We start from the raw sequence: 14,027 nt of genomic DNA on the forward strand, positions 1-14,027 counted from the left end.
TCATGTCACTTTCAGTTTGTGCCACTTTTATCCAGTGACGGCTGGTGGTGATATTGGGTGAGTGGGCAAACAAATACATTATACCCATCAATGGTTCCAGCTGCAGCGACAGCAGCATCACATCTGAGATACCAAGTTACAGCAAGGACGCTATATACCTGGTTGTAGCAAGCGCTCTACAACAACACTACAGAGAAGTGCCCACAAGAATGGCCTGATGTCTCTCTCTCTCTCACACACAGACACACACACATTCATACCATTTGACTATTTTTCTCTGCACACATTAGCACATGCCATTTTTAACAAAAACAAAATATGCAAGAATGATGGAATGATAGGCTGCATGATAGAACAGAATGCTCCATCACGCTAATGCCCGCCATCGCCACAGTTGCCCACTTCTCTCTCCCCACTCTCGCACAAGTAGGTGCTATAGTTATGAGGCACCGTTGTGGACAAAAGTCGTGTGAAAATGCCAGAGCGAACGAACCCTTTTTGCAGGAGAGAAAGCTGCTACTTTTCATTTGCGTGTGCTATGGAATGGACAGCACGCATGGTCCACTGGATTTCTCTTGCCTGCTACTTTCATTCTCTCTGGCAAGCAACTTTCATTCACGTTCTGACCACTGGACCTGCCATTAGAAGGCTTCAATCTCCCTCGCAGGGTTTCAGTTGCTCTTGCGGGCTAACCAGAACTCCCTCGCCTGGTAACTGGATCTCTCTCATGCAAAAAGGGTTGTTCTCTCTCTCGTTTTTCGCACGACTTTGTGCACTTCATATACAGTAGCACCTCACTGTACATACCACCTGTACATCCGCTGTCATTGGTAGTGGCAGTTCTAGTTTGTATGGTGCCCTGAGCGACCCCCCCCCCCTTCAGTAACCCCCACCCCCTTCAGCAAAGCCCCCCTTTCAAGTCAAGACTAAGCCAATTCACCTTGGTGGTGTGCAGACCAGTGGCAGCAGAACGAGTTTCAAAGTGGGGGGGGCAAGAACATGGGGTAAACCCAGACCTGTAGGGGGGTCTGGGGGCATCCACCCCCAAGGAAAGTCTTCAGGCAGTGGTGTTACCGAGATATCACAGCGTATGCTACATTGCAACTTCACAACTGTCAAAACTGTGAAAACACAGACACGGAGCTGGAGAGTTGAAGCCTTCAAAGCACCAGCTGGACAGGAAAGTTTTTTCAGCGTCTAGTGTAGGCTACTTTAGATAGAATTACAAAGAAATTATGCTTTACAATCAAGTAAGCTCTGTTGGTCATTCCGATTTCCCAAATCAACAAAATACATTGCACAGCCAGTGTAGGCTACGCTTCGCCCCTCTTCTTAATCTTAAACATTATCATGTTACATAGGCATGTTATATATCATGATCTAGACATAAGATTGGCTGGTGGTACAGAGTGACGTCATAACTGGGAGTCAAACATTAATCCCAAAATAATGGCTATGAGCTCTTTGTGAGCAAGAGCGTGTTTCTGCTTATTTTTGTCCAGAGTTTACAGATCAGCAAAAGAAAGGCAGGTGACACCCCCGCAAACATAAACATATCAACCTGCACAAATCAGCGAGACTGTATATTACAAGCTGGCTTACCACTGTAATGGTTAACTTTTCTCTCTGTCTTTTGACATAATGTGCACAGTGTTGATTAACATAGATATTCTAAGAGCCAAAAGTCCCTCCTCCGGCGCCCCAGGTGCAGACTGGTTTTATATTATTCTTAACGATTTCGCACAAACCAGAAAAAAAAAATGCAACAATATGTCTGTGAAACTATTCACAATATTATTAATGAATTGTGCTTTATTTGGAAGCATTTCATAGTGTGCCTGATTTTACTAATTGCATTATTGATGTACAGAGTTAGAGGTGCGCTGTTTGATGGACTCCCCTGCTCCCCCTACCTCGGGTTTCCAGTGGGGAGACCTGAAGTCAACTGAACTCCGCTCTCCTCCCCATCTCGAAAGGAATCTGATGCTATGTGTTTGGGCTGTACAAAATAAGCCCATTTGGTATATCCTGTGTTTTTCTTGTGACTATTTGGTGCTGTTGCTGCTCTAGGCTCCACCAAAATTTAAAACAATTTTAAGGTTTTTTAACAATAATTTTGTCATCATTATTGTAAAAGATAGGGAGGGCTTAGCGCTGTTAGCTCATTTATATCAGCCATCCCTGATTTTATCTGACGTGCCCTTCCTGTTTAACTCCACCACATAGGAAACAATGAATACTCATAAATATATACCTTACTTGTAAACACACTGAGCCTATATTGCAATGCCGTGAATTGGATTTTTTTTTTTACAATTATTATTTTGTAAGTTACTGCAGGCCATGAAACTTAAAAAACAGTAAATTCTTTTTTATGAACTCATGTGAATATAGTGCACCAATTCGAAATTCAATGACATTCAAACTGCCTAAACCTGAATTTCCACATATTCAAGGGTTCACTGCAGAACAATTACTGTCTGTTTTCCAAAGCAAAGGCATTTTATGTTGAAGAGCTCTTCATATGTACACAGAGTGTCCATGACAAAACAAAAACGCCATTATACCTGGAACGGTGAATCTTATTTTATCGAAGTTAGAGCAATATGACTTTTACTGAATTTTGAACCAGAACATAAAGTTAGTGTATGAATGACAGGACTGAGTCACCATATCTTGCTGGGGGATACAGTCTGATTGACGTCACAGTTCTGGGAATGTGAATTTTTCTTGGAATTGGAGTGTCCTGACCATGACTGAAATATGGACATAAATTGACGATAAAACTCAGATCCATAAAAATCACAGAACCATAAAACAACTGCATAATCATGTAATCAGTTAATCTGATATATGAAACACGAACTTTGTAAAATGGATCATCCAGTCTGTTATTACTCTTAGAGATTTTGTGAAAGCAAAGCCGGTGTGCTACAACTGTAACAGCAGGCAGAAAATACCATTGCAAAAGAAGAAACAAAAGAAGAAACATGCTCCCTTTGGCTGACTTTATTTGCAGTTACAACATTAATTGCCATTGTTATGCTGACGATACTGATGCAGAAACCATTGTTCACACATTCGTCACGTCTCGCCTTGATTACTGCAATGTTCAGTACTTTGGACTGCGTGCTTCTAGTACCAAAAGTCTTCAGCTGGTCCAGAATGCTGCTGCTAGAATTTTGACCAGAACAACAAAATTTGATCACATGACACCTGTCCTGGCTTCCCTTCATTGGCTCCCAATTCATGCAGATTTTAAGGTCCTCTTATTAACATATAAAATTTTACATGGGCTTGTGCCTTCATACCTGTCTGACTTAAGTACACCCTATAACCCACCTCGCACCCTTCGCTCTCAAGATTCTGGACTATTAGTTGTTCCAAGAGTTAAAAAGAAGTCCGCCCCCAGAAGCTAACCTTGCTAGCTTTAAAAGCTAGCTTTACCGTTCGGGGATCACAAGTGTTGTCACAACAGCCATGCAGTTTACTTAAGTAAACATCGATTACCTAAAGATTTTTTTTCTCACACATTGTCAAAAACAAATGTGATCATACACTAACATAGTTCTTAAACAATATACATTTACTGACACACACAACAGTTCACCCAATTGCACCATATCCCATCATTAAAGCAACGTAAAAAATCACACCCATGTGGAATGGATCAGGCAGTGTCCTAAAAGAGATTAAATTATGTGCATGTGCTGATTTTTGCGCATGTGCAGACCGGATCGTGATTCCGGGTACGGATGGGGCATTTACATGCATATAGTAGTATGTGAATAGCACCCGGATGACACATTACTTCAGTTGGAAAAACGAAGTACGCAAGCACTGGACACTTTTGAATCCCATAAAGCCGCATGGAAAAAGAGGGCGTGTCTGTCGCAGTCATTTGTGACTGAGAAAATAGCGGACAACTATCAAATGACTTCTATGTTCGAGTTTTCTTCTAGCTCGAATACGCTTGAACTTTGCAGTGTTTGAAGTTGTCGATAAAACACCAATAAGTGCAATAAAAACTCACATAAGAAACATGTTGGCTCAGTCAGGTAGACAGGTTTTTGAATGTACCGCTATGTCTTTGTTTTTGGGGAAGTCATCATTAAACCGTGATTATAAAGCTCACATGCAAAAATATGGCGTGATTTCATTACCTCATTAGTGCATCCAAATTCTAGCATTCTTTCTGTTTACAATCTTATAGTGTGTACTCCTGCAGTATGTACTTGAGTGCAACTTTAGCGTGCAGCATGTAGTATGCGGTTTTGGACACCCTCAGTTTAGAGGCCTCAGCTCTAGAGGTTACGACATGGAGATGTGTAATACATTCAAGAAGAGAAACATCTCTGACCTTGAAATAGAAACTCTGACATTGCAAGTCCAGTTGAACCAATCACAGTGCAAATCGGTTAGCCTACCTAAGATGCCATGAATTTACGTTTAATGTAGATTCCGTTTTCTGGTGATAATGTGTTATTTTACTATGTTTTCTCGAGATCTCAACTTATTTATGTAATTATAACAAAGAAAGTTAACACGTTATCACGAGAAAATAAAATGAAGGGAGGGGGCCACAATTGTGAGAAAAAGCTTAGCGAGATGAAGTACATTAACCAAAAAAATGTAATCCTGAGTATATACCGTTTTTGGAATCTGACATCTGGCACCTCAGAGATTTACAATGACAAATAACATTTCCTGATAAAAGCCATGAAAAGTCTGTTCACCCTTTCTTGTGTAGATGATGCCCTTTTATATCCCATGTGTGTTCCCCTTGTCAAGTATTCTAAAGGGCTCTTGATAGATTCTACCAAGATTACCTCAGAATTTTAGTGTACTTGGGGGTTCACTTATTCAGAGATTCTCTAGTGAATTTTGGTTTGTTTTACTGGTTAATTCTTAATGTTTTTTCATGTGAGGAAGTTCATCAGCAACCATATGGAGCGACCAAGATGCAGATAAAAAAACACTTTATCTAAATCCGTTTTTCAGAGCGATGTTTGACAGTACAGTAGGGTTAATACATGAACCATTTTGAATAAAAACAAATAAATCACTGACAATCAAAAAAAGTTAAATACCTCTTCTGATATCAGTAATTTAAGAAAGATTTTCTTCTTCTTCTTCTTCTTCTTCTTCTTCTTCTTCTTCACTTTTTCATCTTTGTCTTCTTTCTAAGATTGCCTTCTTAGTGTTCACACTGTTTCAGTGTTTATTTATTTTGCCCCATAGTGATTACAACAAAGAATAAATATGGGTGACGGTGACTAAAAAGATAAGACAATAATCAATCATAGTGATTTTTTCAGTTAAAATATGTTAATCAACCTGCCATCACACTCAGGAGACCGCATACATTTTAATGTCTTTATCTTGGAATGATTCCAAGCACTTTGAATCAGCTGGGCTCCTCAACACAGTCCTTATCTGGTCCAGTGGACATTATGGCACAGTTGGGTGGAGTGCAAACTGTGTCATGCCCATTCTGGTACCAGATTTTTAGGGAGAATTTAGGGCACAGGGCAGTGCAGAAGAGCCTGAAAACCATGCCTGAAGTCAATTTTCAATGCTGTATTTATTTGTGATAGAATCTTCTGATTTCCCATCAGCTCCCCCCCCCCCCCCCCCGCCAAACTGGTTCTTGGTCCCCACTGTGCCACCCCATTTTAAAAATCCTGGAATCGCCTCTGATCAGTACACTGAAGAGCTAAACAGAGAGAACAATGCTAACTGGGAACAAGGCTAGACAGAGGAACACGGCTAACAGGAAAACTCTGAAACGGGGAGACGGAGAGACAGGGAGACCGGCTCAGTACATACAGCTAGAGCAAGACTTCACAAGATACACAGGAAAACACACACACACACATACATACATACATACATACATACATATATATATATATATATACACACACACAAAGAGGGAACAAAATGAGGACAGTTGCGCACAATAATTGGGAACAAGGGAACAAAGTGGGTAGCCAGTTAGATCCAACTTGGCTCTGATTGGCCAGGAGACAGGGAGGTAGGGGCAAAGACAGAGACCTGACAGCAGCATCAACAGTCAGCCATCCACAGTATTTGTGCTTGTCTGCAGTTTATTTACTTTGTATCATAAAATAGTTCTGAAAAGTTTCCAAACTAAGTTGAATAAGTGAGCAAAGACATATATAAGCAGCAAGAGAATATATGCATAACACTTACAAAGATGTTTTTCTTTCTGGAAAAGGATACTTTATACTTTCACCTCAAACTGTTACCTGAGCAGGGGTTTTATGTAGGAAAGTGTCGATATCACAAACACCTCCCTAAAAGAATAAACCAGTTGGTATATGATGTATATACATACATACCTACATACATAAACAGAGTAATTTGTCTGCTCTCTATCACACCTCTCACCAGTAGAGGGCAATAGTAAACAGTGTGAAGGGTCAGCTGACATTTAGTCTGGTACTTTAAGAGTCCTTTGTTTATCATTGATGTCATCAATACCATGTCTAGAGTACAGGAAGTGTCTTAGATAATAGGAAACTAGGAAAAGCCTCATGAAGTTCTGTTCATGATATCATTATTCATCTGTTACATTTCACACCTTTGGATGCACTGTCAGTATGTTAGTTTTGTTGAAACAAATCCTAAGTCATTTGTTGGTCATATTAGTTTGATTTAATGCAAGATTCCATATTTTAATGTATGAGTCGATGTTACATGTGCTGTTATTAGCATGTGCTAGCTCTCAGTGTATTAAGTTGGATGTGATAATCCGTTGTCATCAGTTTAGCTAAAATACACATCTTAGTTGGTAAATGATAAAGCGCGTGCTCATCCCCTAGTCATTTTTATTGATGTATTGAAGTTCATATACTCATTATGTTGTATTGCTTTGTTCAACTCCGTTTAGTGGTTTACTGGAAGTAGGTAAAACTAAGCACCCTGTTCGGCGTGGTGACTGGGGGAAGAGTTGTCTGTCTGCCAGCTTATGCACGGTGTATAGGGGTGGCAGAATACTATCCTTTTTCAGCTCTTTTTTTTACTTTCAGAACACGTCCTTCATTTTCCGGAAGTGTGTTTTCGGATAGAATAATGCATAAGTGGACTGATCTCAAGTCTGCTGTGAATTTTGCTCACGAACTGACCACAGACAGAGAATGCCCTCTCAGGCTCGACGGATCTCAGCCGAATTGCTAAGAGAGAATGGCTGAGCAGCTGGAGGTTCCTTCCCTTTTGTTTTCTTGAAAGGAGTATCTTTTGTAGTACTTGTTTTGTAAGATTGGAAATCAAAAGTGTCTGTTTTACAAAACCCTGTGGAAAGTGTCTTTTGTAAGTCGATTCTGGGCCTGCCTTGAGTTGTTGTCTGCTGCTGCGGTGTAGACTGTTTCAGGTGTCTGGGATGTACTTGACTCAGACTCATACCCTTCAGTGAAAAAGAATCAATCCCTTAGTCCCTTTGCAGTTTGAGTGAGTGACAGGAGAGTTGGGAGCTGAGTGAGTGACAGGACTTGTTATGCTGCATAGGTTATAGTGGATACATGGAGTGTAACATATCAGTTAAAATAGTCAAGAATTTAATGAGTTAAATGTCTGCTCACATGACCTCGTAAAAAGTGTTATGACCTCTCATATATTTACTCACACACAAGTACACAGAGCAATTTCACAAGTATGTGTGTAAATTCCATCACATCATGTTTGTGACAAAAACCCTCTTCCTCCAACATATGTAAAGCCACACATGGTTTTGGCTCACTAGTTACGTAGTATTATCGTGGGATGTAACAGGTTTGGAGGACAGTGCCAGTTGATTGACTTGGCCTTGACCCAACGATCTGTGGGTTCCCGTGGTTATCGTTTAACCCCCCCGAGGGGACATGACTAATTGTATTCCCTGTAACGCCCAGCCACAAATATTGACACCTACACTTCTCAGTTATGGGACGTCTCACGGCCTTGTAAATTATCTAACATCATTAACAATATTGACTCTACTGGATAATGTGTCTTGAGTGGGTGTGCCACTTGATTGACACATCTGATAAAGCACAGTAGCATATATGTGCACCTTTTGTTATACCTTACACCAGCATGCACAGATAAAGAGTATAGAAAGATGCATCCGTATGCTTTGGGGAAGAAGTACAATATTTTGAATGCAATTGCATACAGTTTAAATGCTTTAAAATAAGCAATAAAAAATGCAAACTCAGCACAACTGGCTCTGCTTTAGATATTTAGCAAAATGACAACACATTGTTCTAACTGGTAGTTTGTGTGTGTTCATGATAGGAATGTCAAGGACCTGAGAACTACTTGAGAACTGCTGGAGAAACAGCTTCAGTATTCACATAATTTAACCTGGAGCTATGTGAATAGCACTTCACTGAGTCAGCTCCTCTCCCTCAGACATCAGTCCAACTCCACTCCCTCACCCAAAAACACAAACAAACCGAACCGCACCCTTCCATTAGCACAGACAGTTTCACGGATAAACGAACATTTTCCTGGAATCGCCGCGACGGAATATTGACGGCGAGACTCCAACACTGAGACTTTGTCAGTGAGTCAAAACATGGAAACAGGAGAATTACCATCCTCCACTCACAGTTTAACTGGGACCGGAGGGGTCCAGTGTGATGCATGTACTGGAAGGAAGCGTAAAGCAGAGCAATCCTGTCTGCAGTGTGTAGCCTCATACTGTGAGGCTCATCTCCAACTGCACAATACACTGCATGCCGCAAAGAGACACAAACTGATTGAGGCAACAGAAAAACTGCAGGAGAAAATCTGTCCTGACCACGGTAAATTTCTGGATGTTTACTGCGGGACCGATGGCCAAAATATCTGTCACTTATGTATCACAGATAAACAGAGAGGCCATGATGTGGTGACTGCGGATTCTGACAGGAATGAAAGACAGGTAAACCTTTGATGTAAACCTACCGCGACATGAACTGAAAGATAAAACACATAAATAATACTGCTATAATTAAAAACACCTAAGGTTGGACTCGTATGAAAATCAAATTAGTCTCACATTCTAACCTCCTGACTCAAAGAAATGTATTTTTTTTTTTTTTTTTCATTTTCAGAATGAGGTTGGGATTATGCAGAGGAATATTCAAATGAGACTTGAAGCGAGAGAGAAGGAGGTGGAGGAGTTGAGACTGGCGGTAGGATCGTTCAAGGTGAGTTTCTCAGCCGTGGACCCCTTCTATAACTGTTTGACCTTCAACATAGTGCCTATTTGAATATTTATGTCAGTGTTCACTCTACTCTCCATCTGTGTTTAAGACATCAGCCCATAAAACAATGGAAGAGAGTGAAACCCTTTTTACTAAACTGATCCAGTCTCTGAAGAGGAGGAGAGCCAAAGTGACAGAGATGATCAGAAGTCGGGAGGAGGCTGCGGTGAGGCAAGCGGAGGGACTCATAAAAGAACTGGAGCAGGAAATCAGCGAACTGAGGAAGAGGGCCTTTGATCTCGAACAGCTGAGAGTGCTGTCTGGTTCTGGTGAGGCTGCCCATTTTCTCCAGGTGAGAATATTTATAATTATAAACAGCTGCATGGGAGCAGATGGTGTTCAGGTAACAATACAGAGACTAAATCGGAGGGTTGATGACTGTAATAATGATATTGAAGCGGAGAGAAAAAAATGGATAAATAAATGAATATAAACTTGGTAAGGAGATTAACTGCTCTGGTGCAGGGCGCAGAGTTTGTCAACCAAACATTCTGCAGGGGATAACATTCTGAGCCTATTTCACACTAACTGCATTTTCCCTTACAGAGTTTTTCATCTATTGATGTTCTTCCTGCTCAAAGGGAGGCCCCTGTCTTTGTTGTCCACCCATACTGTTCATTTGAGCTAACCAGTGAAGCTGTCTCTGAACTCAGAAAGAAGCTGAAGATAACCTATCAGTGGTGTTTCATCACAATCAGTGAAAGAGGTTGACATTGCAAATATGTGATGCGATTATTTAAAGCAGACTTAATGACTGGATTACATTGCAAATTTGTGATTACTTCTCTACACATTTTTAACTTGATTTTTTTTATCCACACTTTCTCACCCAGTGAGACATACAGGCATTGTGTCATTACCCACACCAAGGACACGAGCAGAGTTCTTACAATGTAAGTTTCATGTCCTGTTTGAAGTTTCACGAAACAGCAGTTTTCTCTAATATAAATACACATTTTATCTCATCTATTGTCCGTACCCTTTGCCTCCCTTTTCCAAATGTTTTTCCTCTTTTCACAATATTAACAACATAAGTAGTTACAACCCCTCCTGAAACTGCTTCAATGCTTCAATACCAGGTAAACGTGAGCTCACGGTGAACCCTAACACGATCCATAACCTTCTCCGCCTGTCTAAGGAGGACAGGCAGGTGACCCACGCTAAGGAACATGAATCTTATCCTGATCACCCAGAGAGGTTTGAGAGAAGGGCACAGATGCTGTGTAAGGAGGGTCTGAGAGGGCCACCGTGTTACTGCGAAGTGGAGTTTGGTGGAGGATCCTGGATCTCTATCGCCGTCTGTTACAAAGGCATGAACAGGAAAGGAAAACGGGCTCCGCTTTTTGGACGGAGTCATGATTCGTGGTGCTTGCGTTGTTACCGTGGCCTTTACCACGTCTCTTTCTGGCATAACAATAAAGAAACAAATGTTTCAATGCCCTCACGATATCCCAGAATAGGGGTGTACTTGGATCACAGGGCTGGAATTCTGATGTTCATAAGTGTCTCTGATACTGTAAAGGTCATCCACAAAGTACAGACCAAATTCACTGAACCACTCTACCTTGGCTTTGGATTTGCTGGGATAGGATCACACGTACAGCTCTGTAATTAAATAGGCTGTCACCATATTTTAAAGTAGTCACGAATCCTGTCATAGATATCATCAGATTACAATGGTTATGCTGATTCTCGTCTGACTTGTTTTGTAAATGAACAACGTTGACATATAAAGTACTCTTCAGTTATTTACTTTAAAAGAAAAGTGTCATAACATGATATGCATATTATGCTTAGACTTACATATATTATGGATCTGCACAGTTTATAGTCATTTTATTCATGCAAACACAGGCACCTTGTTTAATTCATAAGGCATGAAGTCCTGAGCACCTTTAGAATTGGAGAGGTAAGATCACACTTAAGTGGGAAGATGGAGAGTATGCATATTATGCTTAGACTTACATATATTATGGATCTGCACAGTTTATAGTCATTTTATTCATGCAAACACAGGCACCTTATTTAATTCATAAGGCATGAAGTCCTGAGCACCTTTAGAATTGGAGAGGTAAGATCACACTTAAGTGGGAAGATGGAGAGTAACAATTATACTGACATTTTATGTCAGTATAATCACACTTTATGCAAAGAGTTGTAGTTTCAGTCTTGGTTCACTTGCAATCACACACACCTGCATTCTCATCCTCTCTTTCATTCATAAACTCAGCCTATTTTTACCTGGTTATCTCTCTTTTACTCTTTGATATATTGACCTAACTATGCAGCCCCCCAAAACTTAACACTTTGCCAGTTGTGGGCCATAAAAGACTGAGACAAAGTATTGCTGATTTTCTTTTGGAAAAACTTTGACTTAGAATAGAATAAATCCAACCACGCAAGAAATTGTCACTGGAGCAAAGAATTATACTGTAAACTTAACTGAGGTCTATTAGACCCCAGTACTGGGTAATTAGGGTAGAAACAAAGGCTGCTTTCAGGCCTGTTGGATCCCAGTTCTGCATTTAAGGATTTTAAATAAAGCTCTGTTGTTTTGAATTTTACAAACTGGACTCTGACTGAAGTTTTCTAATAAAAGTAATGAACTTGGTTGAACTTAGTCCTATTAAAATGCTGAATCTTGATACATAGACATAAAGTCTTTACATGGATGTAAAGCCTATTACTATAAACACACACAGACATATGGGTTGAGTGATTTTGAACTGAGTGACTGTTAGTTCCAACATGGATCTTGAATAGTCACGTTTAAACTCTCCAAATAGGAGTGCACATAGACTTAAACATCCTTTTATGGCCACAGAATTGATTTACCAACAGCTGTCTAAATCTTGGATGTCTGCTGTTTCTGGAGTTTGCCTTTGCATTCAGTATGGTGTGCATTAATTTCTGTATAGAGAATTACATGTGTTGGCAAATGGCTTGGCAACAGTTCAGAGTATGTATGAATCATTTCCTTAATTCCCAATCTCTGCTTTGTATTCAGTTATTCAGTTATATTTTTTTGTTTTACGTTAATTACTTCTTTGTGTAGTATTTCAATAGGTTCAGCGCTTCAATAGAAAAACATGTTCCACATTTTTGGTAACTGTGCTTTTCAAGTCATTACACATTGAAGTAAGTTAATGAAGATTGTGTTTACTATTTACTCAGTCCTTATTTATTGACAGATGAGCCATTTTTGAAGAGTTTTATTATTTAAATCTTGTTTATTTATTTATTTAATCCTGTTTTGTGAAATATCCTAGTGAAAGAGCATCTTGGGTGTAACTCTCATTTGGTAACATTTGGAGGCAGTATCTGACCAGGACATTAAATGAGAGGTAATACTGCATTGTCATTTGACAATTTGCTGAGAGGGGTTGAGAAACGTTGTTGCATGGGCAATTTGAATTTTTGGGTTTTTTTGACACGCTGTGTCACAGATTATGAGCCAAGTCTCTGCACTTATTTATATGAAAGATGAGCAATGCTGGGCACGGTTTCCCTCTGTTTCTGGGCTTCATCCACCCAGAAAAGACAAATTTACATTCTAAAGTGCTTCAGAGATTAGCTGAATTTTTAAACTCTAACATGTGCAACTGTGGTATTAATCTTACCCTGGTCTTTCCTTTGGGAAACATCTACTCTGTCTTCCTTTCTGTTCCCTCTTTCTTCCACTTCTTCTCTCCCTCCCTCCTTCCCTCATGTCATGTTCCCCACATTCCAGTGCACTCTTTAAATGGAGTGGCATGTCTGAACCACAGAGACACAAAGATTTACATTTTCACAATTGCAGATGCACACATTTGTACACAGAGTTGCATACACACACACAGAGACACACACCCACACACCCACACACACAGACACACGCACACACACACACACTTATTTTCCTGAGTAGTCTGAAGGCCGCTGGAGGGCCAATGTAGGGGACAACACCAAAGCCAGCTGCGCACATACCCCCTCACCCTGTCATTCATCCATTCATGCACACACACACTTAGAACCAGCCTAAGGCTAAGTGGAGGACACAACATCAGCAGAGTAGAGTGAGAGACATAACAGAGATGGCACAGAGAACGAGAGGGAACATTACAGAGAGAGAATCACTGTTACAGTCCCTACTGTGAGCATCATATCACCTACAGAGACTGAAATCCAGCTCCAACCGGGCAGCAATTTCAGTCTGTAAAAGAAATCAAGCTGGAGTGGTGCTATGTATTTAAAGCACCTGTTTTTGAACGAAAAAAACAAAAAAACAAAACACTTTACCCTCGGAAAAAAAAGCAGGCCCCTACATGACTCACTATCTTTGTTAATTTGCTTTTGTTGCACGTCCTTGTGTCGTGCTCAGGATTAGGTGTTAATATAGCGATGGTTAATATTGATCCCATTACCCTACAGCAATTTATATTTTTATTTTAGAATTTAAATCATATACATGTTTTAGGATGTATCTTTGTTTTTTGTTTTTTTTTTCCCAAATGTAGCTATATTTTAATGACTGCAATATAACCGCTCATTATTCAATAGTAACAATCGCTGACCCTCCTGGACGGTACGCAGGATCATCACCTCATCGTTTTATTTATAAGTACACTTGCGTCTCAACTCTACTTGCTTTCCCACCCTCCTCCGCTTCTTTCTCTGCCCCCCCACCCCCTCTTTCTCTCTTTCTCTCTCTCTGATATGACATGTTTATAGCCACTGAAGTCGTCGGCAGCGCTGCTGGATTGCCTGAACGGAGATATTTGCGACTCCTCTTGA

At 40.3% G+C, this 14,027-nt stretch overlaps 1 protein-coding gene across 1 annotated transcript; it reads left to right on the forward strand.

Annotated features, from left to right (window-relative positions):
- Positions 1–8,581: 8,581 nt before the first annotated feature.
- On the forward strand, positions 8,582–10,869 carry LOC115812152 (tripartite motif-containing protein 16). Its single transcript, XM_030774638.1, has 6 exons — positions 8,582–8,929; positions 9,102–9,197; positions 9,304–9,546; positions 9,801–9,960; positions 10,088–10,158; positions 10,345–10,869. Exons 1-6 carry the CDS (start codon positions 8,582–8,584, stop codon positions 10,867–10,869), a joined length of 1,443 nt encoding a protein of 480 aa, XP_030630498.1.
- Positions 10,870–14,027: the final 3,158 nt, after the last annotated feature.

This window comes from Chanos chanos, chromosome 5, assembly GCF_902362185.1.
Source record: "Chanos chanos chromosome 5, fChaCha1.1, whole genome shotgun sequence".
Taxonomy (NCBI): domain Eukaryota; kingdom Metazoa; phylum Chordata; class Actinopteri; order Gonorynchiformes; family Chanidae; genus Chanos; species Chanos chanos.

Bases quoted from the DNA above. Each gene is read 5' to 3' on its own strand.
- LOC115812152 (XM_030774638.1), top strand. From the start codon at position 8,582: ATGGAAACAGGAGAATTACCATCCTCCACTCACAGTTTAACTGGGACC. The intron at 9,547-9,800 runs GTGAGAATATTT...TTTCCCTTACAG, and splicing joins AGGCTGCCCATTTTCTCCAG to AGTTTTTCATCTATTGATGT. The intron at 9,961-10,087 runs GTTGACATTGCA...TTTCTCACCCAG, and splicing joins CATCACAATCAGTGAAAGAG to TGAGACATACAGGCATTGTG.